This window comes from Capricornis sumatraensis, chromosome 8, assembly GCF_032405125.1.
Source record: "Capricornis sumatraensis isolate serow.1 chromosome 8, serow.2, whole genome shotgun sequence".
Taxonomy (NCBI): domain Eukaryota; kingdom Metazoa; phylum Chordata; class Mammalia; order Artiodactyla; family Bovidae; genus Capricornis; species Capricornis sumatraensis.
In genome coordinates, this window is record NC_091076.1 from 61,806,959 (window position 1) to 61,819,607 (window position 12,649).

At 32.8% G+C, this 12,649-nt stretch overlaps 1 protein-coding gene across 1 annotated transcript in view; it reads left to right on the plus strand.

Moving 5' to 3' along the window:
• BRIP1 (BRCA1 interacting DNA helicase 1) overlaps positions 1 to 12,649 on the plus strand; it is a 186,412-nt gene that overhangs the window by 146,864 nt on the left and 26,899 nt on the right. The window contains exon 16 of the mRNA XM_068978905.1: positions 6,259 to 6,371. Coding sequence (XP_068835006.1) covers positions 6,259 to 6,371 — 113 coding nt within the window. The remainder of the gene's footprint in view (positions 1 to 6,258; positions 6,372 to 12,649) is intronic.

Sequence of the window (12,649 nt, forward strand, 5' to 3'; positions counted from 1 at the left end):
ATTATATGGTTATAATATCAACTTCAGGGACTAGATAGTCCAGAAAATATGCAGAAGTTGAGTTTAACACAGTCTCTGTGTTACTGTCTAGATAGAAAATGAATGTAGATGCAGTCACTCAGAAAAGTGAGAAATTCTTGATATCCTTTAATAATGGAGCCTTTGAGGCAGTAAATATTGTATCAAATGCATTAGTAGTTTCAACCTTGATTTTTAAATTTGTTTAGATTATCATCAACTGCTTTTATACGCTTTGATTTTTTTACACTAACCAGTGTCTTCGGTGTGTATAAAGTTATTTTGCTCTAATTGATATTTCATTATTTCTATTGATCTGTCCTAATATTTACTGAGTAATTTTTCTGCCTTCTCCTTTATGTTGTTAAACCCATTCGGTGAATTTTTTCAGCTATTCTTTTTTTTTTTTTTAATTTCTATTTGGATCTTTTTTATATTTCCACTTTTCTGCTGAGATTCCCTGAAGTCCAGTCATTAAACCATATGTTTTTAGGTTATTTAAATATATTTATAACAGCTAAAGTCTTTGCTAATGCCAACGGCTGAGCAACCTTTTTCAGTTGGTTTCTATTGATTGCTTGCTTTTTCCTTGATTACTGATATCTTTCTAGTAATTCCTGTTGTAGAGTGGACATTGTAAATGGTACATAATAGAGATTCTGGATTCTGTTATCATTCTCTAGAGAACATTGATTTTTATTTTTTAGGCAGATCAGTTAGTAACTGATCATTTTGAACTTATATAGACATGATTTGACAAGATATTTGGGGAGATGTGGGAAAAGCTCAAAGTACAGTCTTTAAATTGTTTCCCTGTGGTTCTTGTTAGCTGCTGCTGCTGCTGCTAAGTTGCTTCAATCATGTCCGACTCTGTGCGACCCCATGGACAGTAGCCCGCTAGGCTTCTCTGTCCACGGAATTCTCCAGGCAAGAGTACTGGAGTGGGTTGCCATTTCCTTCTCCAGGTTCTTGTTAGGGTTTGGTTTAAATCTTTTTGTGGGTAGTTTAAAACTGGCATTGCTCTAAATTGTGGTCCTTATTCCTAACGTGATACCTGGCCATTTGTATGTATGTGTTGTGTGTGTTTTACTTTATTTTTTATTTAAAATATATATCTTGGCTAAATTTCCATGTCAGCACATACAGATCTATTTCTTTTTGTATAATAACCCAATATTTATCTGAGAATAAATGTAATATATTTTGTTGATCCACTTGATGTCCATTTTGATTGTTTCTTAAGTTTCTTCAATACAAAGATGTAATGAATATCCATGTACACACTAATATTTATCTATAGTTATTGGAAAATACAAACACATTTGGTAAATGTTTTTCATTATTCTACAGATGAAAACAATGGAAATGTTAAATTTGCATTTCTTGGTTTATTGATAAGATTGAACATCTTTTCATGTCAGTTACCATTTATCATTACCAGTTAGCCATTTATCATTCATCTTTGATGACTTGCTTTCTCACAGATTATTCACTTTTAGTGGTGAAATTTTGTTATTGATTGTGTATTAGGTAACAGAACAGTTTTTCATTTGACTTTCATTGTTATTTCTGGTCTGTTTTGAGGCCAGGAAAGATTTTTACCGCAGAAATAAGGGATCCATCTTTTCAAAACCAGGATCAAAACCGGCAGAAAGTTCAGCACAGCACCGTATGGACCTCTTTTTTCCCCAGTTTCTTTGAGATATAATTGACAAATAAAAATTGCATATATTTAAGGTGTAAAATGTGGTGACTTAATTTATATTGTAAAATTACTATAATCAGGGTAATTAACATAAACATTGCCTCACATAGTTACTATTTTTTCAGTGTGTGGTGAGAACACTTAAGGCCTTAGAATATTTCAAGTGTATAATACGTTACTATTGAGTATAGTCACCATGCTGTACATTCAGATCCTAGAACTTACTTATCTTATAACTGAGAGTAACTGATAATTTATACTCTATTACCTAGTATCTCCCAATTTCCTCTACCCCTCAACTACTACCTAACCACATACTTTTGAGTTCAATATGTTTAGCATTTTTAGATGCCATGTGTAAGTGAGGTCATGGCTGTGTTTCTCTATATCTGGCTTATTTCACTAGTATAACATCCTCCAGGTGCATCCCTGTTGTTACAAATGACAAGCTTTCCTTTTTATGGCCGAATAATATTCCATTGTATGTACGTGTGTGTGTATAGTTTACACTTTCTTTATCATTCACTCATTCGTCAGTGACGCCTGGGTTGTTTCCATATCTTGCATATGTGAAAAACGTTGCAGTGAACGTAGGATTGCACACATTTCTTCAAGACAGTGGTTTTATTTCTTTTAGATATATACCCAATAGTGGATTGCTGGATTATATGGTAGTTCTATTTTTAATTCTGTGGGGGAATATCCATACCATTTTTCATAATGGCTGTACCAATTTATGTTCCCACCAGCAGTGTATAAGTGTTCCTTTTACTCCATACTCTTGTTCACACTTGTCATCTTTTGTCATTTTGGTAATGATTAGTGATGTTAAACACCTTTTCATATACCTATTGGCCATTTGTGAGTCTTCTTTGAAAAAATGCCTGTTTGGGACTTCTGCTCATTTTTAAATCAGGTTTTCTTTTGTTTTTTACTTTTTTTGGTTGTTGGTTGCATGAGTTCCTTTTATATTTTGGATATAAACCTCTTATCAGATGTATGGTTCTCCTGTTCCATAGGTTGCCTTTTCATTTTGTAAGTTGTTTCTTGTGTACAGTGCTTATATATGAGCATTTTAGTTTAATGTAGTCCCACTTGTTTTATTTGCCTTTGTTGCTTGTGCTTTTGGTGTCATATCCAAAACATCATTGCTGAGACTAAGGAGCTTTTTCCTGTTTTCTTCTGGGAGTGTTATGGTCACAGATCATACAGTTAAGTCTTTAATTCATTTTGAATTGATTTTTATATATGGTATAAGATAAGGATCCAGTTTCATTCTTTGGCATGTGGATATCCAGTTTTCCCACCACCATTCCTAAAGAGACTATCCTTTCTCCATTGTCTGTTCCTGTTGCCCTTGTCTAAGATTAATTAACCATATATGTGTGGATTTATTTATAAACTTTTTCTTCTGTTGGCCTGAGTGATTTTATGCCTGTACCATATTGTTTTTATTACTAAAGTTTTTAATATAAATAAAATTTATAAATTGATGTAAACCAAACCTTTGATTACCAAAGTTTGAAATTAGGAAATGTGTTGCCTTCAGCTTTGTTCTTTCTTATTAATATTGTTCTGCCTATTGAGGGTCTTTTGGGGTTCCATACAAATTTTAGAATTGTTTTTCTATTTCTGTAAAAAATGACACTTTGATTTTGATGGAGATTTTATTAAACCTGTAGATCACTTTGGGTAATAAGGACATTTTAACAATACTAATTATTCCTATCCATAAACACAGACTCTCCATTTATTTGTATTTCTTCAGTTTATTTCATCAGTGTTTTATAGTTTTTAGTGTAAAGGTTTTTCACCTCCTTGGCTAAATTTATTCCAAAGAATGTTATTCATTTTGTTGCTATCGTAAATGGGGTTGTTTTCCTCATTTCTTCTTTTTCTTTTTTGGATGCTTTGTTGTTAGTGTATAGAAACACTGTTTAGTATGTTTATTTTGATTTTTATATGTTGATTGTTGTATCTTGCAACCTTACGAATTCATTTATTGGTTCTAAGAGTTTTGGTAGATCTTTAGGATTTTCTACATATAAGAGCATGTCATCTGCAAACGAAGTTTTACTTCTTCCTCTCTGATTTGGATGCCTTTTATTACCTTTTCTTGCCTAACTGCTCTGGCTAAGACTTAGTACTTTGTTAAATAGAAGTGGTAAGAGAGGGCACCTCTCATTCCTGACTTGAAAAACATTTAGCTCTTCACTTTTAAGTATGATGTTATCTATGAGCTTGTCTCTATGGCCTTTGTTATATTGAGTTTACATTTTGCTATGCTTCATTTTTGAAAACTTTATCTGAAAGGATGTTTAATTTTGTCAAATGCTTTTACTGCATCTATTGAGATAATATTTTTATCCTTCATTTTGTGGTAGTGGTGTGTCACATTTATTGATTTATGTATGTTGAACCAATTTGTATTTCAGGGATAAATCCCACTTGATCATGATGTATGATCCTTTTACTGTTCTGTCGAGAGTTTTTTTGCCACTCAAAATACTGGCCTATAATTTTCTCTTTTTAATAGTGTCCCTACATGCTTTGGTATGAGAGAAATGGGGATCTCTTAAAGTAAGTTTGGATATGTTCCCCTCTCTTCAATATTTACAGAATCATTTGAGAAGAATTGGTGTCAATTCTTAGTAGAATGATGTTGATGCTTAGTAGAATTTCAGTTTCACCAATGAAGTTCTCTGGTCCTGAGCCTTTCTTTGTTTGAGAGGTTTTTGACTACTGCTTTAATGACCTTTTTTATAGGTCTGTTCAGATTTTCTGTGTCTTTGTGATTTAGTCTTGTTAGGTTGATTGTTTCTAGGAATTTATCCATTTCTTCTAGGTTATCCACTTTTTAGCAAGTAGTTATTTATAGTAGACTCTTATTATAGTTCTTTGTATTTCTGTAGTATCAGTTGTAATCTTTGCTTTCATTTGTAACATTGCTTGACTCCTTTTTTTTTTGCTTAATTATTTAGCAAAAGTTTATCAGTTTTAAATATCTTTAAAAAACAACTCTTAGTTTTATTGATTTTTTTTTCTGTTGTTTTTTCTGGTCTGTTTCATTTATTTTTGCTTGTCTTAGAAGTTTCCCTCCTGCTGAGATTAGCTTGTTCTTCTTCTCTCATTTCTTAAGATGTAAAGTTATGTTGTTTATTTGAAATCTTTATTTTTTCTTAATGTAGGCTTTTTTTTTTTTTTTTTTGCTATAGACTTCTGTCTTAGAACTGTTTTTGCTATATCCCATAGTTTGGTTTCTTGTGTTTCCATTTTTTGTTTGTGTCAAGATACTGTTTGATTTTTCTTTTGATTTCTTTGACCCATTGATTGTTCAGGTATATATTCTTTAATTTCCACATATTTGTGAATATTTCAGTTTTCCATGAGTCTGAGTGAACTCCGGGAGTTGGTGATGGACAGGGAGGCCTGGTGTGCTGTGATTCTTGGGGTTGCAAAGAGCTGGACACAACTGAGCGACTGAACTGAACTGAACTGAATGTTACTAATTTCTAATTTCTTACCATTATAGTTGGAAAAGATACTTGATACAATTTCACTCTTAAATTTCTTAAGACTTATTTTGTGGCCCATCATATAGTCTGTTTTGGAGAATGTTCGATGTGTACTTGAGAAAAATGTGTTTTCTATACTGTAGATTTAAACCAAATTGTAACAGTAATTGGGGCTTCCCAGGTAGCGGTAGAAATAAAGAATCTGCCTGCCAATGAAGGAGACGTAAGAGACTCAGGTTCAATCCCTGTGTTGGGAAGATCCCCTGGAAGAGGAAATGGCAACCCATTTCAGGATTCTTTCCTGGAGAATCCCGTGGACAGAGAAGCCTGGCAGGCTGAAGTCTGTAGGGTCACAAAGAGTCAGACATGACTGAAGCAGCTTAGCACGCATTTTCTTGTTGAAAACTGAGCATGACAGTAATTACATTGAATATAAATAGTCTAAACATCCCAATTAAAAAGCAGAGATTATCAAGCTGGATAAACATGAAATAATGAACTACTGATGTATGTTTCAACATGAATGAATTCCAAACTCATTATGATAGATGAAAAAAAGACACAAATGGTTACATACAGTATGATAACATTTACATAGAATTCTACACAAAACAAAACAGAAAACAGGTCATTGGTTGACCAGGTCAGCAATAAAGGAAATTGCCTGAAGAAGGATAGAAAAAAATTTTTAGGGAGTGAAAATATTTTAATTATGATTGTGATGGTGGTTACATTTATTAAAATTTATCTACATGTACATTAAAAGTTTGAGAATTTTGTCATATATAAATTATGTCTAAAACTGATTGATATTATCACAGAGCTGATTAATTATGTTCATGTATGAATTTAGGTAGTGTTAAAGTGAATGGAAATGTTTTAAATGACCAAAAAAAAAAAAGTTTAGTATAAAAAAAATCTTTCTACCCTAATTAAATGATATTCAAAATGTTAGAAGTTAATATGATTTTTAAATGAGCTTTAATCATCTACTGCATTCTTTATATTTTAAAATTATAGGTTGAACTGAAGAAACAGTATAATGATCAGCATTCAAAATTAAGAGGTCTTTTACCAGGTCGTCAATGGTATGAAATTCAAGCATACAGGGCCTTAAACCAGGCCCTTGGTAGGTAAGTGGAATGAAATTTAATGTAACACTACTGTAATATTATCTCCAACCAGGACTATGTGTACAGCTAGTCTTGCTGCTTTATTCCTTATAAATAAATTTGATGGAATTTTATTTTACTGGAACACTCAGTACTGGTATATTCTCAGTGATAGATATCAGAAGTGAAAGTTGAAAGAGTCAGTGAAATAAATGAAACTCAATATTTGCTTAAGTTCAAAGATTTATGATTGGTCAGTGAGTATACAACAGAAGTGCTCAGTAGATGTTTATAGAATTTCACCACCAAACAATAAAATTTTACCTTGTGAACATCAGAACCCAAATGATGATTTTATGGGTAAAAAGCAAACTAAGAACGATTAAAAACAAACTGTGTTCATGGTACTAGAGAATACAGCTCCCTGACAGTAAAATTTAATTATAATACTCCTTTTTCCAAAGATTGTGGTCCGTTAAGATTTGTGCTTTGTGGAACTAGTTTTTAAAACACCATTTTATACCAGAATTTCACATGAGGTCCTACAGCGGAGTTCCCCAACTCATTCTCATCCGTGGCCTGTTAGGAACTGGGCTACACAGCAGGAGATGAGCAGCCAGTTAAACTGGAAACCCATCCTAACCATCTTCCCCCCCACCCCACCCCCCAGCTGCCATCTGTGGAAAAATTATCTTCCATGAAACTTGTCCCTGATGCCAAAAGGGTTGGGGACGGCTGTCCTACAAGACATCAACACTTTAAAATTATGAACACTAAAATTATTAGATTATTTACAATCTAATATAATATTTTATCATTTTCTATTTCTGAAATTGTAATTAGTTTACACATATAATAGTTTTTTCCTGTGAAGCTATACAAATAAAATTCAGAAAATTCAAATAGAAGAACACAGGTTAAGGGCAAAATCATGAAAACATGGCTGTTTGACATATTTTCAGTTCAGCCAGAATACCTGCAGCTAACCACTGCCTACCCTAACCAATCTAGAAATTATAGTTTTCTTGTGTCTTGTTTATTCACATTAGCTCATTTATACCTGAGCAGACCAGAATACATTTCTGTTCAGATTTACATATGCTGATGACATAGGACTGCAACAGCTAAAGTAAGTCCTAAAACACATCACCTACTCTCCTCCCCATCATTTCAGAATGATATTCTGTAGTTGTTTCTGTTCAAACTGAATTATTCAGTTCTGTGTTTAACCTACTGATATGGTTAAGTTGCCGCCCTTCTCTTCCTAGAAATCCCACTTGTACTTGGCATCAAGTTGCACTGGAAATTGTCCTTGAAGCATTCCATCTACTTACTTTGTCTCTCTCTGTTGGTTGACCTGTTTGTTGTATTAGAATTTTAATATTCAACAAATAGTTTCTAGGGGAGCCTGAATATTTGTTTTTAAAATTCTTGACTTTTAGTTACTTTGTTGAATTTCAGGAAAATAAATATTTTTACCTCAGTTGATTATTTTTTCTCTCAGTATGAGCAATACCTTGAATTTTCAGAAACCATTTGAAGCAAAAGTATATTTGTATCTTATTTTGTCATATAAACTTTTCTACCTATATTAAGCAGGTTGTGAAGATGAAATTACTTGCCTAATGTCACATAGCTGCTAAATGCACTTTCACGTCTTAAACCCACCTACATTTAAAACCTTAAGACTTGCTTTTTCATCCTTATGCCCTGCCTGTATCCACTAAAATTCTCACTATTAAATATAAACATCTCACTATTAAACTATTAAACATTCCATATCCTTTCATTAGTCTTTGCCATCACATTCAAGTTACATACAATTCATCTGGTAAATTTACCAGTTAAAACCTAGTTGAAGAGGTCATGTCCTACATGAAGACTTTTTTAAATTTCTCCAACTAGAGTTATTTACTCTGTAGGAAACCCATAGCATTTTATACTCATCTCTGTTATAACATATATCTCATTATATTGGAATAGCCTGTTTATATATCTGTCTCCTTCCCTAAACATGTATTAGACATTTTTACATTCTTAGGAACTTTGTCTCATCTTGGGGCATAGATGCAATGTATGTACTTGTTGAATTAGTGAAAAACGCCATGTTCAGTGCTTTTCCAGCTATACCATATGGAGCAGAGAGTTTCTAGAGCTTTGAAACATACTTTTCAAGAATTTCAGAAAAGCATGTGTTTATAATATTGATCTATAATACTATAGGTTCATTATTTCATTAATTAAAAAGTGACAGCTTAACTGTTATTTTACTGATTTTTAGAGAAATGGAATCAACAAGTAGCAACTTATTACAAAGAAACATCCACTAAAAAATCAAGTGAATGTTTTACATCATATGGTAAAATTTGTAATGTGTATTGATTGACATAAAAGGTGCTTATACTAAGGCACTGTTCTTATAAGAGATATGTCTAGAAGGACTAAAGTAAGCAGAAACAAATTGAGTTTAAAAAATGTTATCTTTTTTTTAAGCCCACATGGGACTCTTAGCGTATTTGAAGTAATATAAGCCCATGAAATGTAATAACAGCTTTCAGGAATGTACCAGATGGTTTTGTGACCAGGTTACAACTGCACTATAAGTTTCCTAACGGTTCTGCTTTACTGAAGTATAATCTTTGTCTCAAGTGGGCATAATTCATTTGAGCAAGGCAGTATGAAAACAACGGGAAAAAGAAAAGGTGAAACCTTTTTCTCTGAACTATTTTGTTAACTTAATGCCTTTCTGTTATAGAACACTTTAAATATAAACCAAAGTGGGACCATGATAGAATGGCACCCTGACTTTACATTGATTTTCAACATTTTTATAAAACGGTGTTATTATATAACAATTGACAGTATCCATCTTCTTATCCTGCCCTTCCAATTTTGTGGTTGGTCTGATGCCTTGGAACCTATGGATTACTTTAAAATATCACAAAAGAGTATCATATAAAATTTAGGTTTTTTAAGTCCATATGGAGAAATCAAACATTTATATTAATTTTCACCCCCTCTCAAAATCCCATGATGGTAAAGGAATAAAAATGTCAAATCTATAGACATGAAAAGAGTGGGAGAAGAGATAATAAGAGATGAACTGTCAACAAATTTTGAACACAGAAAAACAGATGAATGACTGAATGACTTAACAGGCAAGAGAAAGCTGAAATTTAAATTTACAGTCATGAAAGCTAATAAGATCTTCCAGATTTAAGCACAGAAAAACTTGGGAGTTGGAGCTACTCTAGAATTGGTTACATGTTAGTATAAGAAGTAGTTAGACAGCCCGCTCCATCCAGGTTTACTCTCTGGATATAATGAACTAGAGAGTTTATATTCTTTAACTATGGGTACAGCTAAGAAGGGATAAAAGATGGGGGGTAAGAAAAGTCTACTTTTTACTGAATGTGAGAACGCTATTCTCTTTTTTTCCGTCAGCTGATGATCATATCTTCAAGGCAGGAAAGTGCAGTGTTCTTTCTAAGACAGGTGGACAACCCTGTCTTAATGTTGGTCTGATGCCTTGGAACCTATGGATTACTTTAAAATATCACAAGAGAGTATCATAAGGTGGAATTCCTTGTAGGTGGAAGAACTTGTAGAAAACAGAAACAGTGTAATAGAACAGGGGTTGGCAAACTGTAACAGGCCAGACAAGAATGTTTTATGTTTTTCAGGCTATACACAGTCTGCATCCATATTCTTTTTTGTTTTTTATTTAACCTTTAAAATGTAAATACCATTCCTAGATTGTAGGCTATACAAAAATACGATGTGGGCCAGATTTCCTCTGTGGACTGTATTTTGCCAACCCTGGGACAGAAGAAAACTTTATAAATTTCTATTGGTAATATCCATAGGGAGGTAAGGTAGTGCCTCTGTAAAACAAGAATGGAAAATAAGAAAAAGCTCCTAGACATTAATATGGTAGCAACAGATTTTAAATGTAGAATTGGATTTAGGAGGGAAAAATTAGAATTTCCCACATCCAGAAATCAAAGAGAAATAGGAAAGAAGAACTAGAAAATTAGAGGAGCAGTATGCAAGAACCAACTTCTGATAAATAAGAGCTCTATATGAAGAGACTGGAGAAAATTTTTTTTAAAAATGTCAAAAAATAATTCAAGAAAAATGCTTAGAATTGAAGAACGTAGTTTCCTGATGAAAAGACACACTCAAGCACCTGTAAAGGGGAAGAGCTACAAAGCACCTCACTATGCAGTTTCAAAGTACCTAAGGTAAAGAAAAGGTCCTAAAACCATCCAGAAAGAAAAAGACTACTCTCATACAAAAGATATGGAGTCTAAATTGAAATAGACTTCTTAAAAGCAACACCAGAAGCCAGAGGACTGTTGAAAATTATCTTCAACTATCTGAGGAAAAATTTTGATTTGCAACCCCCAAATGATCAATAAACTGTAAGACAAAATAAAGCCTTCAGTGTTAAAGGACCTGAAACGTTTGCTTCAAATGCACAGTTTCTCGGTATTCTACTAAAAGATATGCTTTATCAAAGGAGAAAATTCAGAAAGAGGAATACCACGGATGCAGGAAACTGGAGTTCCAACCCAGAAAAGTGGAATTCCCAAAACAAGAAGGAAGGTTCTGGGATGAATCTGTGCTGTAGTCCCATAGTAGTTAGTCTAGATTGGTTTTTGAGGATGGAAGGTTTACCCATATTGAAAAAAATTCACAGCTGTCACAAAGTGAGAATTAATTAATGATAGAAAACAGAAAATTAAGCAAGAATGGGAGAAAGAGAGTTAGTAACTTCAAGGTAGACAAAAACATACGAGAAAGGGAATGTAATCATAGTCCATCATGTAATTTCGTCTATACATGATAAGCCACTGAATATTGATTTACAAAAGAATTATGATATAACTGTACTAGGAGATTGGAGAGGAGTGAAGTTATCAGTAATATGAAATAAGCATCTTCTGTAGGAAGAATCCGTATATAATTTGTAGTGGTTAAAATCCAAGACAAATGACCCCAAGAACTATCTAAGGTATTTTAAATTAATTGTTTCTGAGATTGGGAACTGAAGATGTGGTATGAGTAGGCAAAAGAGAATTCTGTTTTTATTAAAACTATTATAATATTATAAAACTATTTGACTTTTAAACTGTGCTTGTGTATTTCATTAAGAATTAAAATTTACAAGCTAAAATTAACTTTTTACAATGTCTGGAGGTTTCAGTTTTAGATAAGATAGAATAAGTGCATTCTATACTGTTTTAAAAACCTGGATAAAATACATAGAGCTGCTATTTGAGTACTATGAAAAGTAAATCATACAAGACAGGTTGATAATTTGAATTCTGATCTTCTTCCCCAGTGAACGGGTTGGAATAACTATATTAATATCAGGACAAAGTAGAATTCAAAACAAAGAAAATTACAGGGGTGCTAAAAGGAAAATTACATAATGGTAAAAGGGTCACATCAAAAAAGACATAGCAGTCCTAATTGTGTATTCACCTAAAAACAGAACCCCAAAATAAATGACACAAAAGCTGACATCTGAATAGAGAAATAGACAAATCCACAAGTAAAGTTGGAGACTTTAAAATTCCTCTTTCAATAATACTGGGTTGGTCAAAAATTTCATAAGATGTGATGGAAAAACCTAAATGAACTTTTTGGCCAACCCAATAGCTAGCAGTAGGAAACAGAAAACCAGTAAGGAGATAAAAGATTTAAACAATGTTGTTAAGCAACTAGATCAGATTGACATTATAGAGTACTCCACCCAACAACAGAATAAACATAACCTAAAGAACATGTACCAATGTAGACAATATCCGGGGTGACAAAGTTAAAAGTTGTTTTGAAGATTTGAAAGCAATCAATAAGAATTATCTCTAAGGGAGTTGAAGAGGTTGAAGTTGGTATATAAAGCCATTTTAAATATGATCAAAGAACTAAGAAAATTATGTCTAAAGAACTATAAGAAACTATGGGAATGATGTTTCACCAAGTGAAGAATATCAATAATTAAAAATTAAAAAAAAAGAACCTAATGGAAATTCTGGAGTTGAAATGTACAATAAGTGAAATGAAAAATTTATTAGATGGGCTCACCAGCAGTTTTGAGCAGAGAGAAGAAAGAATTGATTTCTAGTATGAGGAACAGATAGAAGAAGAATGAAGAATAATTAAGATAGCCTCAGAAACCTGTACAACCACATAAAGCATGCCAACATACACATAAAAAGAGTCTTAGCGGGAGAAAAGAGAGAGAAGGGAACATAAAGATTTTTTTTTTTTTGAAGAAATAATGGCTGGAA